The sequence below is a fragment of the Onychomys torridus genome, chromosome 22 (assembly GCF_903995425.1).
Source record: "Onychomys torridus chromosome 22, mOncTor1.1, whole genome shotgun sequence".
In the NCBI taxonomy this organism is placed as follows: Eukaryota; Metazoa; Chordata; class Mammalia; order Rodentia; family Cricetidae; genus Onychomys; species Onychomys torridus.
In genome coordinates this window covers 29965122-29987582 of record NC_050464.1, presented here as the reverse complement: position 1 = coordinate 29987582, position 22461 = coordinate 29965122, and the positions used below count along the sequence as shown (strand labels likewise).

General features: G+C 47.5%; 1 protein-coding gene across 15 annotated transcripts in view; it reads right to left on the bottom strand.

Moving 5' to 3' along the window:
- Positions 1-22461, bottom strand: part of Kdm2b (lysine demethylase 2B) — a 119575-nt gene that overhangs the window by 3224 nt on the left and 93890 nt on the right. For 7 of the 15 annotated variants that reach the window (XM_036171483.1, XM_036171475.1, XM_036171477.1 and 4 more), the window contains 10 exons: positions 14613-14837; positions 8648-8791; positions 7713-7799; positions 7296-7562; positions 6979-7089; positions 6417-6455; positions 5571-6250; positions 4842-5005; positions 4595-4756; positions 3339-3557 (listed from right to left, as the gene is read on the bottom strand). In XM_036171483.1, the coding sequence (XP_036027376.1) occupies positions 3339-3557; positions 4595-4756; positions 4842-5005; positions 5571-6250; positions 6417-6455; positions 6979-7089; positions 7296-7562; positions 7713-7799; positions 8648-8791; positions 14613-14837 (2098 nt within the window). The remainder of the gene's footprint in view (positions 1-3338; positions 3558-4594; positions 4757-4841; positions 5006-5570; positions 6251-6416; positions 6456-6978; positions 7090-7295; positions 7563-7712; positions 7800-8647; positions 8792-14612; positions 14838-22461) is intronic. The other 8 variants (XM_036171482.1, XM_036171476.1, XM_036171481.1 and 5 more) reach the window with 3 other exon arrangements.

Below are 22461 nucleotides of genomic sequence, written 5' to 3'. Positions count from 1 at the left end.
CAAGGTGTGAGGTACCAGACTGTGAAGAAGTTTAATGCACAACAAGAACCAAGAGACACACAGAAAGGTCCTTCCCTTCCAATTTCCTAGGTAGAGGGGTCTTTAAGCAAAAAGCAAGACTTTCTGTTGTTTAAACTAAGAGCTGAACAGGATTCACCAAACAGCAAGTGCTGCCTGCTCAAAGGTCGACTCAGAAAAGTAGCCATCTGGAAATGCCAGCTAGTCTCACCGCTGTAAAAAGGTAAGTGCTAAGACAAGCATGCGTATAGCTAATGGCCTCGAGACACAGCAGTGTGCCAGCTGGACAGCAAAGTCCTCTGGGTGAGAGCTGCTTGTAAGAGGCCAAGGAGAGACAGGAGCTGTCAGGCTCCTGTCTAGATGTGAGAGACTGTTGTTTGCCCCCCACCCCCCCAAAGTGAGACAGACTAGAGGTAGGAGAGAGCAGTGCAGGAGCTTCAGGGGAATGAGCTATGCTCTGGAGTTGGAACTGCAGATTATCTGTTAAAAGGAGAAGGTTGTTAGAAGGGTCTACGTACACCCTAAAAAGGTTCCTAAGATGGTAAGCAAACATAAGGGTGCCATTCTGTCCAGTGCGTTTACTCCGTAACCACATTTCCATGCCGGTGAACTCACCTAGAGACCAAAACAATTGTTCTTTCATAGCAGGGAGACAAAGTACAATTACTGCAGGGAAATTTTCTTACCAAAAAATGGATAACTTAATCAAATTTATGACCTTAACCTGGAGTTCACGGGAGACAAAACTGGGTGGAGAACAAGCTAAATAATACCATGAAATTCACTAACCTCGAATGGGAAACATTTTGTAAGTGAATGGAATATGAGGAATAGAAGACTTCTTAGAAGCCAATGTTACAAGTTTCTCTTGCCTTCTAAAGGTAACTGGGGGTTCTGTTTGTGTTTGTGGTCTTGGGATAGAATCCAGGCAGGGACTTGTTAAATGTGGTAAGTGAGTGCTTTATCACTGAGATACATTCCTGGTCCCTTATCAAGGACTACTGATAACAAAACAGGGGCTGGTCAGCATGGGGCCTCAAGTCACTGTGAAAAAAGGAAGAAAAACACAAAATTGTGTGTTGGACCTGGCAAAATTCCTGTCCTATTTATACTTTAAAGACCTTTGAGCCAGGTGGATCTTTTGAGTTCGAGGCCAGCCTGGGCTACATAACGAGATCCAGGACAGGCGCAAATCTACACAGAGAAACCCTGTCTCGAAAAAAGAAAAAGAAAAAGAAAAAAAAAAATCCACACCCCAACTCCTTTTCTAAAGGATAGCAATGAAACAATCACAGGCCGTGCAGAACATCACCCAAAATCAGTAAATTCAAAGAAAATGGTAAAAACTACCGAAGTAAACTAAGAGACACAAATGGGAAAACATTCCAGGTTCCTGGGTTAGAAGACTTAAAATATTAAGATATTACCACTGTCAAAGATGTGACATCCAAGTGGTTTTTCAAAAACAGAAAGGCCCATCCTAAAATTTAGTAGTGGACTCCAAGCAGTCTGAAAAGTTTGAAGATTCATTTAAAACTCTATTACAATAGCTAAAGCAATCAAAATTGTGATGGTGACATAAGGCAAAGATTGTTATATCGTTAATAATTCTCATGTAATAAATTTATATTAATATACACGTAAATTATGAATTATAATTAATATTTTTATTATTATTTTATTGGGAGACAGGGTCTGTCTACATAGCCCTGGCTGTCCTGAAACTCACTCTGTAGTCATGCAGGAAAGGAAGTATACTCACGATACATTATTTGGCTTACTTAGTGACCAGAATGTACACGATCACAAGGTCAATATTAGCAGCTTTAAATGCAGTCACAGTAACTGGACAGAATAGTAATAAATCCTTGTGTTGTACACACATACCTGAACAGACATGGCAGCACATGCCCACTATTTAGTAATACATGGATGTAAAAACTGGATAAGAGATCAGGTCTAGGGTTGCCCCAAGGGGTAAGGATCAGAGAAAGGCCAGATCTGCCTGAGCACCTAATATGTCTAGGATGAAATGCACACGCAAAAGCAACTCTAGATCCTCCAGCCACATGGCCATCATGTGACACTTAAATTTATCATTACTTCAGTTATACTAATAGGAGATAAGTACAAAACAAGGAGAGATTAGGTACAGAGACATGGGTTAACTTTTTTGTTTGTTTTGACATGGGTTGTCATTGTGCCCCAGGATGGTCTTGAACTTGTAGTGTAGCAAAGGACTAAAATTTAGATCTTAATGTCTCCATCTTCTGGGTACTTTAGGCTATGATACATTCTCTTAAAAAAAAAAAAAAGAAAGAAAGAAAAAGAAAAAGAAAAAAGGCTGGAGAGAGGGCTCAGAGGTTAAGAGTCCTGCCTGCTCTTCTGGAGGTCCTGAGTTCAACTCCCAGCAACCACATGGTGGCTCACAACCATCTCTAGTGCAATCTGATGCCCTCTTCTGGCGTAAAGTTGTACATGCAGATAAAGCACTCATACATAAACAGTAATAAAAAAAAAATCTTAAAAAACAAAAAGGAATGCCGGTGTATGTGTACTGAGATGAAAAGATGGCCTCCGTGTCATAATGGAAAATTAAATGTAGAGGAGCTATACAAACACTCCCACATATTTCCTGAACCGCACTGCATATCCATAACAACTAGAACACAGGAAAAGATATAATCAAGCGCCTAGAACCAGATGCCAGAGCTCTATCACCTTTCAAGTCTCAACTGAGCCAGCCTCGTGCTGGTATATGGTGGTGAAATCTCACTTCAGCACAGCCCATCGCCTCCGTTAGTGGCTCGATTCCTGCTACCAAACCTTGATAGTGAGGAGGAATAGCTTCTGAGGACCCTAGGCAGAGAAGGATCCCAAACTGTCTTAAACCTCCTATCCCACCTGGTGTGTGGCGTGGATATGGATGTAAAGACAGGTAAACAAGGAAACAACGGGAATCCTAACAGCGGATCATAACGCAGTTGTCGTCAAAATGTAATTTTAGGGTTGGGGATTTAGCTCAGTGGTAGAACGCTTGCCTAGCAAGCACAAGGCCCTGGGTTCGATCCTCAGTCGTCTCCTCACCCCCACCCCCGCCAAAAAATATGTAGTTTTAGTGAGGTGAGGGGATCTGTTTTCGTTTTTGTCCTGGATCTCGCTCTGTAGACCAGGCTGGCCTCAAACTCACAGAGATCCACCTGCCTCTGTCTCTGAAGTGCTGGGATTACAGGCATGCGCCACCACCGCCCAGCTAGACAGTTCTTGATAAAATATCCAGCTCACAGCTGCCCCTCACATGCGGGGATCTCCCACCTCACCTGATAGGTTAATCTCTGTCAGAGAGTCTCGGGTGGTAGTGCCGACTGCAGTGAGCAGGTTGATGGACTGATCAGTGACGTGGTTACAGTAACTGAGGTGGAGCTTGGAGAGCAGGGGCATATGGCGGATAATGAGCCGCAGGGAGGCATCTGTGATGTCCAGACCAGCTAGGCGCAGTTCTACAATGTTCCGGAGCTTGCTCCGATTGTCCATTTGACCTGATGGGGCAGACAGGAGAGAGGCAACCAGAACATCAGCCTCAACAGAGAAATCAAGTTCTACTGCTGATGTTACTTGAAAAGGTCCCCCTGCTAGGTGGGTGCAACCTTCGATTTCAGTCATGAGGCATACCCTACCCTAAGCCAGAATTTTAGCATTAAAAATCAGAAGCTTGTCCGGCGGTGGTAGCGCACGCCTTTAATCCCAGCACTCAGGAGGCAGAGGCAGGCGGATCTCTGTGAGTTCGAGGCCAGCCTGGTCTACAGAGTGAGTTCCAGGAAAGGTGCAAAGCTACACAGGGAAACCCTGTGTTGAAAAACAAACAAACAAACAAAAAAAAAGCTTCCACATCAGAATCTGTATCTCTAGATGAATTCATGAACGTGGTTGGAGGCCCGTCTCTGAGCTGTGGTTGGCGGGACTACGTTTTATTTTAGCCCGCTGCCCTTGTCTGTGCACTCACAGCACACATGCGCCCTTTAAGCTTTGGCTGGGGTAGGGGTGTGTGCTTGTGGCCGAGGCAGCTACCTAGGAACATACTATGCTTTGAGACCTCACTCAACTACCCTACTCCTGAAGCCTCAGAAGAGAAGATTAAGGAAGCAGTCAGACTCTGGGACAGCCCCAGGACTGGAAGCGTGTAAGTAGAGGAAAATTTGCCTTTCCTTGTAACACTCATACCCGCTGGGCAGTAGTGGTGCACACCTTTAATCCAGCACTCAGGAGGCAGAGGCAGGTGGATCTCTGTGAGTTCGAGGCCAGCTTGGTCTACAGAGCAAGATCCAGGACAGCCAGGGCCACACAGAGAAACCCTGTCTCGAAAAAACACAAGAAAACACCCCACTCACACCCAAAGCAAGCTGAGAACTCTCTGCCCCAAGTGTTCCAGCAACGAGCAAAGCGAACGACACACAAACCACACGGGAGGAGGGCTGGGGAGGGCCATGTGCTCGAGACCAGAACCGGACATGTCAGTCACGCCACCTCCATGAGACAGACAGACCCCTTAGGGTACAGCTCCAGCCTGGTAACTCACCTGGCCTGTTGTCTGTGGGTGGGGAAAGGAGATCCCGCATCTGGGCATCCTTTAGTCCTTCTACCCACTGGACATCCAGGGTCCGGAGCAGGGGACAACTGGAACTACAGAGGGCTGAGACAGCGATCCATGAGCAGCCTGACAGCACCAAGTCTCGGAGCCCTAGAGATGAGAGGAGAGTATGAGGCAAGTGATACCACCCAGGCCATCATGACTGCACATCTGGGATCCTTACCCAAAAGCTTACCAGGCAACCGGTTGATGAGCCAACTCAGCTGCTTCTTGGAGATATTGGTCCAGCTGAGGTCAAGGGAGACAGGCTGTCGCCGGATGATGCCACTCAGCATCAGGGGCGTGATGGACTTGCAGTGGTTCAGGTCAATGCGGGTCCACAACCGCTTATCGCAGCACCTGAGAGCCAGGCCAGGCAGGGAACACATCATCATAGTTAGCAGCTCACCTGGAGAACCCGTGTGGCTATGGTAACTCTTCCTCACTTGCCATCTCGAGGAGAACGTTCCTTTAAGATTCAGCCCTCTGCAACCTACTTAGCATCCATCCTGCCCACATCTGGGCACCTTTGTTGATGGTCACATGGTTACATAGAAGACGCCAGCAAGAACTCTCCATAAAATCTCCTGGGCCTTACTATGCCTCCTAACGACCCCTGTGGAGACCCTGGATCCTCCTATTCATGAGGGAGGCACAGAGACTCAGTTAAAACTAGAAATCTAGAAAATGTCAGGCTGAAATTAGTGAGTACTGGTCACCGACACTCAACTTCAGCTAAAGCTAAACAAGGAACTCCACGTGGTCCTTAGTTTTCCATATTAGAAAAGCAAATGGGTGCTGCCCCTCCTGAGGCTGGACCTCTCTAACAGGAAACTAATCTCTATAAGCAACTCAAGCAATATATGCTGCCATGGACTACCCTTAGCCCCAACCTAAGCTCTACCTACACAGGGCTGTCCCTCACCAGCGGTTCCAGGTTCTGCAGACCCGCATGCAGACACACAGATCTTGGTGGCTGAGGTAGCTGAAGACTGCCATCCACACCTCCCTGTGCATGACATGGGCTGCTCCATCATCAAGGGGCAGCGAGTCAGGTGGGGGGCTGATGGGTGGCGGCCGGATCACATGACGCTCCATCTGGATGCACTTAGGTGGGGACGCAGAGGATGGGGGCCGGGAGATAACACGAGGTGGGCTGCGCAGACCAGGTCCCAGTGGGTGCCGCAGCTCCCGAGGGGTGCCGTTGAGCCCCTTGCTGAAGCGGTGGGGACGGTCGCAGTGGCTTAGGGGCCTCTTTGGCTCCTCGTTCTCGCTCTCGGGCTCTGACTTGATGGGCTGGTGGTTCTCGTGGGCCAAGGTGCTCTCTGTCTTTTGGATCTCATGGTTGAGCTCCTTGCTTAGCTCTTTGCTCAGTTCCTTGTTGGGAAGCCGCCGTTTCCGGCGCATCTTCACCTTTTTCTTCTCTTCTGGGCCTTCAGCCCCTTCAGTACTGGGCCCAGCGGTGGGTGAGCTGGAACGTGACTGGTCACTCTCCCGGGTCTTAGGAGGTGCCTCAGGCAGATCGTCCTCTGGTTCCTGCTTGAAGCGCCGAAGGGGTTTGTTGGCCAGTGCCAACCGATCCTCAGCGTTCTTCCAGGACCGCCGCTGCAGGAGAGAGGGAGAGGTGAGGATGGGTGGCTTGTGATTAACCCATGCAGTTTAGGGTATCGCCCACCCCAGACTTCCCAAGCCTATCATGGAATATGCAAGGGCCACCATGGTGTTGCCTACAGCTCCAACAGCATGTACATGAGGGAGGGGAAGACAGTACCTTTTTCCTGAAAAGTTTATCTTCTTTGCCAGGTTTTAGCTGTCATAGGGGAGAAAGGATACAGAGTTTGCTGCTGGGCTGGAGGAACATGGTCCCCTTTACACCCCACCACACCGTGAGCCCAGTCTCTTCAGCAAGGGCTAGGACATCTTCCCCACAAAGCCATGTCCTTTCACAGCTGACTAATGACAGCATAGTTCGGAGGACAGTCAACTGTTCCCACCCAGCTGACCCCCACCTGAGACAGACCAGAGATGGCAGTTGCCCATGAACAGCAGCCCTGGCTAAAGGAGCCCAGAGCTAGAGACCAGGCAGGAAGCATCTCCAGCCAAGCCCTGCGGGAGCTCCTCTGCGCCACCTTGTGGCTACTAAAGGCAAGGCCCATTAGCAGAGCAGCGCCAACAGGATCTTCCCAGCTGCAGCTCCCCCAACCAACAGAGGCTTCTCAACCTCAAGAGCGAGCTTCTCCAGCCAGGCTACAGGAGCATCTGTAGCAAGGGACCAGGGGTCCTGGGGGGTGGGGAGGGGAGGACAGCCTCGGGAGGACGGGGCGTGGGAGCACCTGCTGCTGGAAGTAAGTGAGACTGGATCTCCACCAGGGGCTGAGGCTGCTGCCTAGAGGGGGCCTCGGCGAGAAGTGAGAGGAACCGGGGGACGTTTGAAGCGTCGAGGCCTAAAGGGGGTGGGAAGAGGAGTAACTTCGCTGTTTTTTCTCTTTCTTTGGGCCAGGCTCTCAGGATTTGGGTGACCTGCTCAGGGCAGCCAGCTCTTAAGAGGCCAGGATCCCGAGTTCTAGCCATTAACTGGTCCCCACCCTCCACCCCACACCTAAGACCAGCCACACCACCCTTCTGTTGCCCAGGGCCTCCCGGTTCGTACTCGCTTGCGTCCACTCAGCTCTTGGGGCTTCTCATATTTCCGCTTCCTCCTTAGGTGCACATCATCAGACTTTCGGCGAAGGATGCTATCTGCGGGCACCTTCTTGGGGTGTTCGTCTGACCTGCGTCGGGGAGCCTCTTCACACTCACTCCTCCGTTTGGCAGGCTCCTGCCCTTCCTTGTCCCGGTTCATCTTCTGCTCCTTGAGTAGGGAGCCGGGCAGGTTGGAGGCATACTTAAAGCCAGGGCCACGCTTTTGCTTGTAGGCCAAAAAGAGAGAAGAACAATCCAACTATATATCTATGAACTTGCTCTTTCTCTCCCAGCCCGCCACACCCCACCTGACTGGCAACTGGCAAGGCCCAGCCCGTCTCTTTCTGCCAACCCGACCCAACCAGTGACTGGAGCCCGCACTCACTTTCCCGGTCTTGCCAGCATGGTTACACTTGGGACACTCCCAGCAGTTGGGAAGCTCATCGTTGACCACACCCTCTGATTCCTTAATCTGAAAGGACAGGACAGGACTCAGTGGGCAGGGAAGGGTGCCCAGAGGGTCCACAAGGATACAAAGTCTCTTCAAGGCCCAGTCTGCCTCAGCATTCCCAACCCCTCCTCCCCCAAAGCATGTCCATCTGTGTCTAGCCGAAAGGATCCACCACGTGGTTGTGTTATTTACCTTAGCTGAGCACAGGAGAAAAAGTGGAACAGTAACTACCAGGAGTGGCTGGTTTCCAAAGTTATAGATGGCACAGCACCCCCATCGGGTGGGTATGATAAGGGAATAAGGGCCAAAACAAAGGCCCTCACCCTTGCAGCCCACAGATGTGAATGAATTCTGGGATAGAGACGTGCCAGCATAGAATGGTTTCTTCCTTTCCAAGGTGGAACCAGCCACCTGAGCCAGGCAGACACAGAGGTCACCCAGAAGGCAGTCCTGCCCTAGCATATCACAGGAACCGGTTCCTGGTGCAGAGGCACAGTCGGGAAACCACCTATTGTTCAGGGCCCGCCCTCCCTGGCTCAGGCTCTTTTCTTCCAGAAGCCAGGAGTCAGGATCCTTGTTTTCTGTCTACTAAGATGCTGTGGATCCTGCTGTAGTTCTGAGTACTGGGTGTTCAGAATGAACTTAATTTATTCACTTAGGACACTATTCCAAACTCTTCCTGCCCTGGGCTTATCACCTGACACAGACTACCCTAGACCTGAGGGTCCTCTAGGAATTCAGCATGCCACCTGTATATCCTCACCACCTGAGCAGCACTCTCTAGGGAGGGAACCTAGCTGCCACATAAGCATCAGGCCCTGAAGCAGGGGGGTTGGGGTGTGGTGGTTTGGGGCCCCTAGGGATGCTACCTTCAGGCATCCAGGGTGGATGATCTCGTTGCAGATGGAGCACTCCATGAGCATGAGGTTAAACTTGCCTTCTTCCTCGTCCACTGTGTCCTCCTTCCCTGCCTCGCCACACACAAGGCACACGGCGGTGTGGGGCAGCACTGGCTGAGGACCCAAGAAACATTCAAGTCAACAGGGAGTGAAGACAGACCCCAATGGAGACTGGACCTGTCAGGAGTCAGAAAGCTGGTCCAAGCAAATCGCTGTTTACATTCTATCAGGACATCTATGTGCCAGGTACTCTCTAAGAACTAAGAATAGAGCAATGAACAAGACAGATCGAAACCTCTTATACCCCAAGCTTATCTTCTGGTAGGAGGAGGCAGACAACATGAAGAACATACTCTGTTTATGTTGACAAACTCAAGTGTAGAGTCAGGCAAGGCTCCACTTGGAAAAGACCAGAAAGAAGTATGGCCGGGCCATGGTGGCGCACACCTTTAATCCCAGCACTCGGGAGGCAGAGACAGGAGGATCTCTGTGAGTTCAAGGCCAGCCTGGGCTACAGAATGAGATCCAGGACAGGCACAAAGCTACACAGAGAAACCCTGTCCCCCCCCCCCCAAAAAAAAAACCAAACAAAAAAAACAAAAACAAAAAAGAAAAGAAGTATGTCCACAGAGGGCTGAAGTTCATCTTACCATTGGAATCAGGGCACAATCAACAGTCTGTTTCCAAGACCTTAAAAGAGGGCTGTGGGGTCATAATAAGAGCAAGACATGATTGCCTTCTGCAGCAACAGTACAAAAGCATGGGTGGGTGAAACTGTTGGGGTCTTCAGTACTAGATAGAGGCCAGGTCTTACCATCTAGGCAATTAGTCTTTGATTATTAACTTCATGAAAACCTCAACCCTTGAACACACATCCTTTTCACACAGGAAGTATGCACAAAATACTTCCCCATGCTGAGGGACTGTTATTAAAGGAAAAGTGCATGTGACTAACTTGTGAGCTCAACTAACCACCAGGTTCTCCATAGGACATCTTTTATTTTATTTTTGTCTCATCCATCCACCCACCCACCACCCATCTATCATCTGTTTGTCTGTCTAGAGTCAGGGTCTCACACTGCAGCCCAGGCTAACTGGAAACTCATGACCTACCTGCTTCAGCCTCCCCATTACTGGGACTACTGGTGTGAGCTACCATGTCTGGCTTAGAACAAAATTTTTATTTGAAAGAGTAGAAAAAATAGTAGCTGCTGTTGCATTTTCTTGAAGACTTAAAACGTGATCCTGTCATTTGCAAAAAGAAAACTGCCAATTGGTACAAATTACAAAATTCAAGAATCTAAAAGCAAATGAAGTTTTCCTTCATCTGGTAGTCTTTCCATGGCCAGGAACAAGTTTTCTTATCAGAATGATAGTAATACTATCAAATGTGATTATGTGTATCTGCATAGAGTATGCTGCAATCTTTGGGAAACTCGGCCTCAGTGGCCAGTGTGTAATGTTAGAACATAACTGGAGGAGCAAGACAACTTTTAATGTAACAGCATAAAAAAGCTGACTGATACAGGTTCAGATTCCATTTTGCAACTAACTTTAAGAAGCTACTGAAGGGTGGTGGTGGCCCATACCTTTAGTCCCAGCTCTGGGGAGGCAGAGGCAGGAGGATTGCTATAAGACCTGCCGGGTGGACAAAGCAAAGCTAATTCAAGGATAGCCAAGGTTACAAAGAAACTCTGTCTCAAAAAAAAAACAATAAATAAAAAATAAATACAAAGTGAGTTCCAGGACAGGCTCCAAAGCTACACAGAGAAACCCTGTCTCGCAAAACCAAAATAAACAAACAAATAAACCAATAAATAAATAAAAGCTGCCACCTGTGGGATTGTGAAGGCTGAAAGGAGCCAGGCTTATGGGCAGAAGTTATTACCATGTAGCTCCCTTGCCCAACTATCTGTGGGAGGCTGAATTTCCTCATCTGCCACCCAAAATATCTAACAGGCGGTATATAGAAGCAGATATGAAAATACAAGCCTTAATAAGCCAAATACAAGAGATTTATAGAAACATGAGACAATGCCACTCTTTCCGCTTACTGGTACTCATAAAAACATGTCATTTATGAACATGCTTACTTTTTTATTTTCATTTATTTTTTTATTGGTTTTTCGAGACAGGGTTTCTCTGTAGCTTTGGAGGCTGTCCTCGAACTCGCTCTGTAGACCAGGCTGGCCTCGAACTCACAGAGATCCACTTGCCTCTGCCTCCCCAGTGCTGGGATTACAGGTGTGTGCCACCACTGCCTGGCTGAACATGCTTACTTTTAAAATGAACTTAAAATATTTTTTATTTCTCAATTGTAATTTCAAATATAGTACTAGTAAACAAATAACACAGATAAACAATAGTTTTCTGGGGTCCTTATAATTTCTCAAGACCATATAATTAGAGAATTGCTATACATGATAAAGAGTGAGGTCAGGGGCCAAGGCAGATCTTCAGCCTTCTCGTGACAACTAGTGCCTAGTACACAGGGGAAGTACCATCAGTTTAAATTGCTCCACAAGGACCTTAACATAAGCTGGGATACATATATCCCACAGAGAAGTTCAGAAGCCTTTGTGAGGCTGGGAACAATGACAAACACCTTTATTCCCAGTACTTAATAGCAGAAACAGAGGCAGGTGGATTGCAATGAGTTTGAGGCCAGCCAATGCTGCACAGAGAGACCTTATCTCAAAAACAAACAAAGAGCAACCCACAATTTTAAGGAGTCTGACTGTGGAAACTGCTGGTTTGAGAAGAGTGTCACCAGGACCTTGGCACAACTGGAAGTGACCTGTGCCTAGTACCTTTGCACAAGTAGAAAGACACGGGAGCCTGTGTGATGATGTACCATCTTATCTCTGTAGAAAGACACGGGAACCTGTGTGATGATGTACCATCTTATCTCTGTAGAAAGACACGGGAACCTGTGTGATGATGTACCATCTTATCTCGGTAGATGCCTGACTAGGTGCCTCCTTGCATGGCCTTGTTAGCAGGGAAACACTTTTGACTCCTGCTTTCTCTGTCCCCACATAGCTTCTTAAATTGGCAAAGACATTGTATTCTGTAGTCCAGTCTGCTTTGGCCACTGCTGCATTCACAACAGGCTGGCCGCACACTTCTGTCAATCCTGCTTCAACCTCTTTGAGGGTTAGTCTTCCTCTACCTGTTCCCTTTACCGGCCTGTGGCCCACACGCCCCGCCCCTTCCCCAGCCCTTCTTCTGATGTGTGGAGTCCTCATCCTTGGGCCCCCTGTCTCCAGGTGGCTTCTCACAGACACTCCCCTTGCTGCCCAAGCCCACCTCCATGCCAGGGTCTGAGGAGCTTCACGTCTGGTGCCTTGGGATCAGTCTCCATCCTCAGATCTCCCCTTGCTTCTCCGGGCTGTTCCCAGCAAGCCTGCCCCATCCTCTTGAAGCCATGGCTGAGCTCCTTGTTTTATGTGCCCTGACCCACTCCCAGACTGACAATTTCCTGTGCAGTTTCTCTGACCTGGTTCACCTCATCAGTGTCCTCTCTGCCTTTTCTTGTCCTCCAAAAACCAGCCTTTGCTGCTTCGGATAATCCTGGAACACAAGTTTTCCTTGGATCTCAGCCAGCTGTCTCTATTTTCCCCGAATACCAAGGTAGCCGATGTCTCCTCATCCCACAACCCTCCTCTTTCATAAAGGCTTTTTTTTTTTTTTTTACTTTTCTAAAAAAGACAGCTCTCTATATAGCTCTGGCTGGTCTGTAACTCTATGTAGATCAAACTGGCCTTGAACTCACAGAGATTTGCCTGACTCATGAGTGCTAAGAATAATTAAAGTCATGATGTAGGTTCAACTCCCAGCACGTATTTATTTGGTGGCTGACAACTACCTGAAACTCCAGTCTCAGGGGACCTGATAACTTTTTGTGGCCTCTGTGGGCATCAGGCATACACAGTGGTGCACAGATATACACGTAGGCAAAACACGCCTACAACACATGCATATGCTGTGTACACATGCTGGCAAAACAGTCATACATCTAAAACAAAGTAAATAAATCTTAAAAAAAAATAAATAAAACCACCAAAAAACAAAAACATTTGCACTTGATTTTGAGGGATAATATGCAGAATATATAAAGAATTTCTACAACTCATCAAAACAAAAGACCAAAAAAATCCAACTTAAAGATGGGCGAAGAACGTGGAAGTAGTGAAAACGGCTAACGTACATGGAGAGGTGTTCCACATCAACCATCATTAGGGCAAGAAAATAATGTGGCCAAAGATACAGAGAAATGGAAACGTGAAATTATCTCACCCCTATGGAAATCACTCAACAACTAAAAACAGAATTATGATCCAACAGTTCCACTTCTGCCCACAGAGGCCAGATCTCAAAAAGGCGTTCCTGTTCACTGCAGCGTTACTCACAGGAGGTATGAGGTAGAAACCACTCAAATACCTACACTCAGAAGAAAAACTAAAAAAGGTATGATGTACATTTAATGTAACATTATATATCTAATATTACTCAGCATTAACAAATTTCTGAGCCAGGTGTGGTGGCACACACCTATCACCCCAGCATGTGGCTGATGCAGGAGGATTGTCTTGAGTTTGATGCCAGCAGGGCTACAAAGCCACACCATGGCACAATAAACGAACATACACACAACATTTTAAATGAAAACAATTCTGTCACGCATGACAACTGTATCTTTGAGCATATTATGCTATGTAAAATATACTCATGACACTAACCAACTTCTCTCTCTCTCTCTCTCTCTCTCTCTCTCTCTCTCACACACACACACACACACACACACACACACACACACACACACGCTATCTACAGTGGTTAAACTCTTAGAAACTGAGCCGGGCCGTGGTGGCACACGCCTGTAATCCCAGCACTCGGGAGGCAGAGGCAGGTGGATCTCTGAGTTCGAGGCCAGCCTGGTCTACAGAGCGAGTCCAGGACAGGCTCCCAAGCTACAGAGAAACCTGTCTTGAAAAACAAACAAAACAAACAAACAAAAAGAAACTGAAAATGCTGTTGTTGTGGTTTCTAGGAGTTGGAAAATGGCTGGAGTTTTGGTTTGGAAGACGGAAATGCCCTCTAGATCAGCAGCACAGACGTGCACAAAATTAGCACTGGTGTGCCATATCCTTAAAAACAGCTAAGTTGGCAAAGTTTAGGTTGTGTATGTTTTTTTAACCACAAGTGACAAACAATAAGACAGTGTGCGCACAGGGAGAAAGGGAAGGTGCCCAAGCGGGGCAGGCGGCAGCACTCAGAGAAAAAGCTCACTCACCCAATACCGTGTTGGACTTATGGACCAGTTCACCAGGGTGGAGCAATCTGGTTACCCCAGCTAAGCCAGCTTTTCAGTGGGGCAGGAGGAAGACCACTGGGCCCAGGGAGCAGGGCCTCAGGGAAGGCCAAGTCAGAGTGTGCAGAGGAAGGAACTAAAATTGAACCCTCACAAAGAAGTGTGAGGTGTCTGAGGGGCTGGCCAAGCTCTCTATTGGCCCAGCTCCCCTATGCCATGTATCATCTTCCTTGTCTAAAACAAAACTGACCTTCCACCCAAACTTCTATCTATGAAGAAAGGACAGGAAGGAAGGGCCCACAATCATATGAACTGGACCATTAATGTTGGCAACAGGGTCACAGTCAAGACAGGCTGCCCTGACCTCTTTAATAAGAGGGACTTCAAAGTACTCAGCCATTTCAAGAAGGGAAGAGTTATGGACCACCAGATGACAAATTGGAGCCTAACACATGGCAAGGCTACCCTACCCCAGTACAACCAGGGTGGCTGAAAAGAGCATCACCTGAACCCCCTCATCGCACAAGGAGCTCCTCTCGGGCAGGACAGAGCAGCAAGCTGGAAGCAGGGAGGCCCAGAGCCTGCAGGGAAGAGCCCTACCCATGCCTCCTGTGCACTCACCGCGATGCACTGCCGCATGATGCAGCTCTGCTTCATGCGTCCGGGGCCCCCAAACTTCTTCATGTCCTTGCAGAAGTGGCACTCTCCACACTCGGTCCGCAGGCAGGCCTCGCACTTGCGGCATCGCGTCCGGCGCCGGCGAGCTCCTGCTGTTGTTCGGTTGGCGGCCAACTTCACTGCTGAGGCTGGGCCCAGCTTGCCCTTAGGCCGGCCCACCACCCGGTTCTGGTGGAGAATAGACAGAACAAATGAGATGGGAGGCTCCGGGGTAGTCAAGCACCTAGGAGAGGGTGTCAGGTTGAGCTGAACACTCAAGCAAGAGAAGCCTCAGTTGGCAACCTTAACACCACAGATCAGTTGGCAACCTTAACACCACAGAAAGTGACCATATTGAGGTGGGATTCAGGGCAACTAGGTTCAAGTCAGATGAGCTCCAACTGTACGGCGGGTAAACTTTTGAAGGGAAACTTGGATACAGGCAGACATGCACAGGGAACAAATACGAAAGACACGGGAGAGCACCAGCTGACTGGCATCCTTCTGGAAGGCACGAAGTACCAGACTACAGACCAAGATCAGAAGCCAGACAAGGAAGGTTCCTCAACTTGAACCTCTGAAGCAAGCTTGGTCTCAGACTTCTGGGAGTAAAGGCCTGTAGTTGAAGCCCTCTGCCAGCACGGCTTTAGGTAACTTAACGACTACTGGATGCTCCCTGGCTGTGCTCACAACTGCCCTGACCTCCTGCCCAGAGTTCAGCGACATTTCCTGGGAAAGGGGGCACACCAGGCCACTGTCTGCTTCTGATACCTGTACCAGAACACCAGCCTTCTCTTCTCCAAACTTGGCTGAGAAACACATTGCAATGGGACCAGTTCACACACCTTTGGGGGGAAGCTCAGTGGCCCAGCACTCATGAGAGTGTTTGTCTCAAGCTGGTTGTCCTCTGAGACAAGGCACAAAGAGCTGACATCACAGGGATCTCACACAACGCTGTATGGCCGTCAGATAGATTCCTTGCCACCCAGATACCCAGGGAGAATTGAGCAGTACCCTGAAGAGGGCTCTCTGACTTCAGAAACCCTCCCTAGCTGGGCTTCAAGTGTATTCTTCCTTATGACTTGGAAAAAACAGATCAAATAGAAATAAAGCAGTGCTCAACAGCTATAGTTCTTTGCCTTAGTCCCCAGCCCCAGAGCCTCCTGGAAACCCAAGGTGCATGGTGGCCCTGCCAAGGTAACTAGTGGGGGCCACTGTCCACCAAGGCTGAGACAGGAAGGACAGCATGGAAGACCGCACTGTCTAAAGCAGTGGTTCTAACCTGGGGCCAAACAAACCTTTCACGGGGTCACCTAAGGCCATCGGAAAACAGATCTTTACAGTACGACTCATAACAGTAGGAAAATTACAGTTATGAAGTAGCAACAAAGTACTTTTATGATAGGTTGGGGGTCACAGCAGGAGGCATTGTATTAAAGGGTGGCCACAGCATTAGGAAGGTTGAGGACGGCTGGTCTAGAGCACCCTTTGTAGCTTGAGTTTACTGGCACAAGTGTAGTCCTCTGCTAGGGAGGGCACTGCTCATATTGAAACCCATTAGCCGAGCTGCCACCTAATGTTTAAAGTCACTCTTCAGGCACCTGCTTGTCCTCAGTAAACTTCTGTAGTCTGTCATACTTGACTCTACATAAGAGACATCTATCCCACAGGCCTGAAGAGCTTGCTAGCTTCCAGGGACCCCTTCCCATCACACACAATTCCCCTGACCTCAGGGGCTTTCAAGGACACCTATCCATATTAGGAAGAAAAGGAGTCTACCTTTCTCCATGAACACAACCACATCATCAGTCACTAACTTTTCTCAAACACGCTTTCCTAGCAGCCTCTAACATTCAAGGAAGTTATCAGGCCTCTCCAGGCACAGGTGCTGAGAGTAGGACTGTAATACTCCTACTCTATCTGCTCTGAACCCCAATTTACTTTTGCAGGGTTTCTGGCCCATGCACCCTCACCTCCCCTGTAATGGGAGTAACAAGGATGAGCAGGGCTCTAGTATAGAGGGGGTACCCACCCACTAATCACTTTTCCTTCAAGTAGCAGAGACCCTCTTTGTCCTTACAATGAGTCTGGGCTTCCCCCAAACACACATAAGACCGGTTAGTTCTATCATGCTCACATCTTTAGTGGGACACAATAGCCTTTATACTGTGTATGTCAAGCCAAGTTAGGTCTGCTATCAAGTAAGTACATCATAACAGTCAGTGTCCAGAGCCTTGTGAATTTGAGACTATGGACCTGAGTTCTAAGAACTCAGCAACTGCCCAAACAGCAACAACAGAACTGCTTAAAAAGCAGAGCCCAGAGGGTGTCTCCTCCTCACAGCACACTATGCCTTTTGCGGCTTCTGCCAGGGGCCAGTGTCCTCACAGCTCACACACATCAAACTCTTACAAATGTGGCAGTGACGTGAATCTTTTTCGGGAGCTCCAGGTTAGGTACAGAGAAGGGTAGCACACAATCCATCTCCAAGGGAAAAACCAAGGAGGAGAGCTTATCTTGGGCCCTTGGTAGAGGAAATTCCACAGACTGGTCTCTTCCGTGAAAAACTAAAGAAATTCAGTCCAAAGTTATGTTACATTGGATGCCAAAGGCCAGCTAGGCCAGAGAGGCTTACCTTCCTTTACTTTTCAAAGCAGACTTGCATCTAAAAGCATACTTCCTAACTAGCAGAGACATCCTGGAAAATGACAGAGTAAATGGCAGAGAACATCTTCAGAGAAACTGGTTCCCAGGATCTTGATTCCTGTCCTCTCTGTAAGTCTAGTTAGAGGAAAAGCCTTGGCTATGGTTACCAGCTGGCACGTTAAACGGAAACCAACTAGGCCAGGCGTGGTGGCGCACACCTTTAATCCCAGCACTCAGGAGGCAGAGACAAAGGAGGCAGAGACTCTGAGTTCGAGGCCAGCCTGGTCTACAGAACGAGTTCCAGGACAGCCAGGGCTGTTACACAGAAAAAGACTGTCTCTAAAAACCAAAACCAAACCAAACCAAACCAAACAAACAAAGATTAAAAAAAAAAAAAAAAAGTCAGGCAGTGGTGGCGCACGCCTTTAATCCCAGCACTCAGGAGGCAGAGCCAGGTGGATCTCTGTGAGTTCGAGGCCAGCCTGGTCTACCAAGTGAGTTCCAGGAAAGACACAAAGCTACACAGAGAAACCCTGTCTTGAAAAACCAACACACACACACACACACACACACACACACACACACACACACACACTTTAAAGGGTTCTTTCCTCAGGACCAATTCAAAAGCATCTCCCTTAAAAAGAAATGTCTCACTATGCAGCCCTGGCAGGCCTCAAACTCTAGAGAAAAGTGGAAATCCACATACAAAAGAATGAAGACAGGACCCTACCTCACACTACATATAAAAGACAAGCCCCCAAACGGATCAGAACCCTAGGCAAGAGTTAACAGAATGACAAGTGTGCAAGGCCCCGGGTTCGATCCTCAGCTAAAAAAAAAAAACAACAACAACAAAAAAAAAAAAAAAAAAAAAAAAAACACCTCTAAAAAATACCTGCATATCATCTAAGCAGTAAAGGGCTAGGATAGAGGAATAAAGAATTTTTAAATTTAATTTATTATTTTTATTTATTTATATGTATACAGTATTCTGGCTGCATATGTCCCTGCAGGCCAGAAGAGGGCATCATTACAGATGGTTATGAGCCACCATGTGGGTGCTGGGAACTGAACTCAGGACCTCTGAAAGAGCAGTCAGTGCTCTTAACCTCTGAGCCATCTCCAGGTCCCAGGATAAAGAACTCTTAACAACTCAATGATAAAAAGACAAAAATGTTAACTTCAAATTGGGCAAAAGGAGAACTGGAGAGATGGCTCAGTGGTTAAGGGCACTGGTTCAATTCTCTGTACCCACAATTGACTTAACCACCTGTAACTCTGTTCCAGGGGATCTGATGCCCTCTTCTGGCCTCTATGGGCATTGCATGCATATGGTGAACAGACACGTGCAGGCAAAACACACATTAAAAAAAAAAAAAAACTTTCTTTAAATGGACAAAGGATTTTTAATAGCTATCTCTTAAAAAAAAATAAGACACCCAAAGGCCAACAAACAAGGACAAGATGCTCAGCATTGCTAGCATCAAGAGTCTGCCATGTACACTGGGGATTCATTCAGTAACCCCTCATTCACATATTCACCCACTCATCCACCCACCCAAGTGTTTTCTGGCTGTAAATTATGAACCAGATTCAACGCTAAATTCTAGGACTACGAAGATGAGTAAGCTGTGTAGCCTACTCGTAAAGACATTACAGTCTGGAAGGAGAAATACAGAAACCACATAAATGTAACATGATGATACTACAAGCTATCTCTGAAGTGCTAGTCACTTTTTAATATAGCTCTATCAATGGCTTATGAGGCAGGAATTATGATGTCCATTTACAAATATGCAAACTGCAGACAGTGAAGTTAAGTAACTGCCCAGTGTCACATTGCTGATAAACGAGAACACTAAGCCATGAGTCGAGGTAGCGACTCTAAAGCCTGGACTCTGGTATGCAAACTCAGAAGAGCTGCCTCAAAGTCCGGGAAAGGCAGGTTGGAAAGGCCAACCCAGACCGCATCAGATGTGGTGACTCCATGGGCAATAGAGGGCGAAGAGAACTAGACAGGACAGTGGGGGAGGGGGGCTTAGGGATCGGACAGTCTAAGCAGAAAGAAGAAAAAAATAGAGATGTGAAAGTACATGACACATTCAAGAACTACAAACAGCTCAGCACAACTTCTGGAAAAGAGCCCTGAGGTAGAAGGAACCCATTCTGCAGGACCTCCTAGGCCACATTAAGGAAACACACCCTGTATGTACAGGACTTCACACACAGGAGCAGCAGGACTATGTTCGGGCAGTACTATGGGGAATAGAGATTTCACGGGCAGTGAGCAAGACAAAATACAGCCATCAGCTAAAAATTATGAGGGTATGAACAAAAGCAACACGTGATGACAGCAAGGGACAGACAATTCAGGACCCTGGTAAAGGGTAGAACATAGGAGTGCAGACAGGATGAATTTCTGGCTAGCTTGAGCAACAGGCAGAGCAAGGAAGCCTAGGAGGTGGAGGAAACAATGAGGTTGTGGGAACAATTTGCAGAACCTAGGGAGCAAACCAAAGCAAAGATACACATTGGAATCAACATCTCGTTAAGTGAACCCAGGTGAGACTGATCCCTTCAAGAATGCCAGGACAGCAGGAAAAGCAGCAGAAAGCTGCTCTCATCAAGAGCCAGCCAAGTCTCAAGAAAGGAATGGCCAAGAGTTTCTACAGTGGAGAGATGGCTCAGCGGCTGCTCTTCCAGGACCTGCGTTCAATTTCCAGCACCTACATTGGAGTTCACAACTGTCTGTAACTCCAGTTCCAGGGCACCTGACACCCTCATAAAAGCATACATGTAGGTAAAACACCAATGCACATAAATAAGAAATCTGCTGGGCAGTGGTGGCACACACCTTTAATCCCAGCACTTGGGAGGCAGAGGCAGGCGGATCTCTGAATTTGAGGCCAGCCTGGGCTAGAGTGAGTTCCAGGACAGCCAGGGCTACAGGGAGAAGAGGGGTAATGGGGAAAGGTAGTCAAGTGAGAAAACATAATAAAATGTAGCTAAATGTTTCCACAATGAAGACAAGTTTTACAGGCCTGGTGGGCGCATCTACTTGGGAGGCTGAGGTAGGGAGAGCAAAAGTTCAAGGCCTGTCTGGGCTACAGAGTGAGCCGAAGGACACCTGAGAAACCGAGTGAGACTGTCTCAAAAGAAAAATTAAACAGTAATAAAGAAAAATGAGATAAAAAAAATAGAGGAAGTGGGCAAGACAGCTTAGTGGCTGAAGACGCCTGCCACGATGCCTGATATCCTGTGTTTGATCCCGAGAGAGAACCCACTCCCACAGGTGGCCCTCTGACCTCAAACATGCAAGTACGTCCACACACATGTGTACACACAGAACAAATGTAATTTTAAAAGGGAAGACTGGGTATCTCAATAGTAGAGACCTGCCCACTAAATTCAAGGATCTGAGTTTAATCCCCAAAGCTGAGGGTAGGGGGCAGGTCTAAGTTTCCCATCAATCTACCACAAAGAATACCACGACTGTTTATCCCTGTGTTTTTTTTGGTTTTTTTTTTTAAACATACTAATATTGTATCCTGCTGCACAACACAGCCAAGCTGATATCAAGAGCCCATGCCTAGCCTTAAATTTCTCAAGCATAATGGACATGCTAAACACAAAAAAGTTAGATATGACCAGTGCTGTGGGCCTTGGGACACATCATACCTGCAGGCTACAGGGAAGGTTCTCCGTTTGTTTATACTGGGGTAAGAAGGAAGAGGATAAAGAACACCCAAAGAATGGAGGGGACCTCTGGAGAACCTGAGGACTTTTCTTCTAGAAAAATACACACAACCACAAAGTTGCCAAATTTGCCCATACATCTTCAGATAGGTTCAGGGACCTGCCCTGCAATTTCACTATTGAGCTGGGTGTGGTGTAGTAGCCGACCCCTATAATTTAAACATTTGGGAGATGAACAGAGTAACCCCAAGGTCATTCCTGGCTACCAGTGGAGTTGGAGGCCAAGAAAGAAAGGAGAAAAATGAAGGGGGAGGGCAGAGGGAGGAAGGGAGAAACAAAAAAGATTGAAAATATTCACTATTTAAGGGCTAGCAAGATGGTTCAGTGAGTGAAGGTGCTTGCTAAGCCTAGTGACCCGATCCCTTACCTGGGATTGCCCCCTCGGGCCCACATGGTAGAAGGAAAAGACCAATTCCCACAGGCTGTCCTTGGAACTCTATACACACACACCCAAGAATGTCAAGGCATATAAATGCAGGTTTACTGGCATAATCCCATTACTCAGGAGGCTGAGGCAGGTGAATCTCTGAGTGCAAGGCCAGTGAGGCCTACAGAGTTAGTTCCAGGACAGCCAGAGCTGTTATAGAGAAACTCTGTCTTGAAAAACCAAAACCAAACCAAACAAGCAAACAAACAAACAAAAAACCAACCACCTTTGAATCAAACCAAAGCAAACCACCACCACAGAACAAAAACAACCTACACAGTACAATGGGTGATACAACAACAATCACTACATATATTTCTGAGAGTTTTGCTCTCACTGGGATGGAAAATAAAAACTATTACCATTTACAGGACTAAAATAAATAGTCCAAGACAGAATAAAAACAGAGAACGTTTTTTTTTTTTGTTTTTGTTTTTGTTTTTTTTTTTTGGAGACAGGGTTTCTCTGTGTAGCCTTCCGCCTTTCCTGGAACTCACTTGGTAGCCCAGGCTGGCCTCAAACTCACAAGAGATCCACCTGGCTCTGCCTCCCTGAGTGCTGGGATTAAAGGCTTGAGCCACCTGGTTCTGACAACTATTCTTTAAGGGGCACTTCCTCAGAGTGGAAAGCAGATCTGAGGAGTTCCCCGATGCATTCTGAATGGGAGACACAACATGGCACACAACTGAAGTTGCTCTCTGGCCATCACTTCCTGACAGTCCATAGGCTGTCACACTAAGGGAAACGTGGGTGGCTGATGAAAGATGTCAGACAGATGTTAACCTAGTACCACAGGTGGGTGGGTCAGCCTAGTATAGGCCTGGGTGGTGGTGGCACACACCTTTAATCCCAGCGCTCAGGAGGCAGAGGCAGTCTGATCTCTGTGAGTTCGAGGCTAGCCTTACAGTTCCAGGACAGCCAGGGCTACAGAGAAACCCTGTCTCAAATAAATAAATAAATATAAATAAATAAGTAAATAAA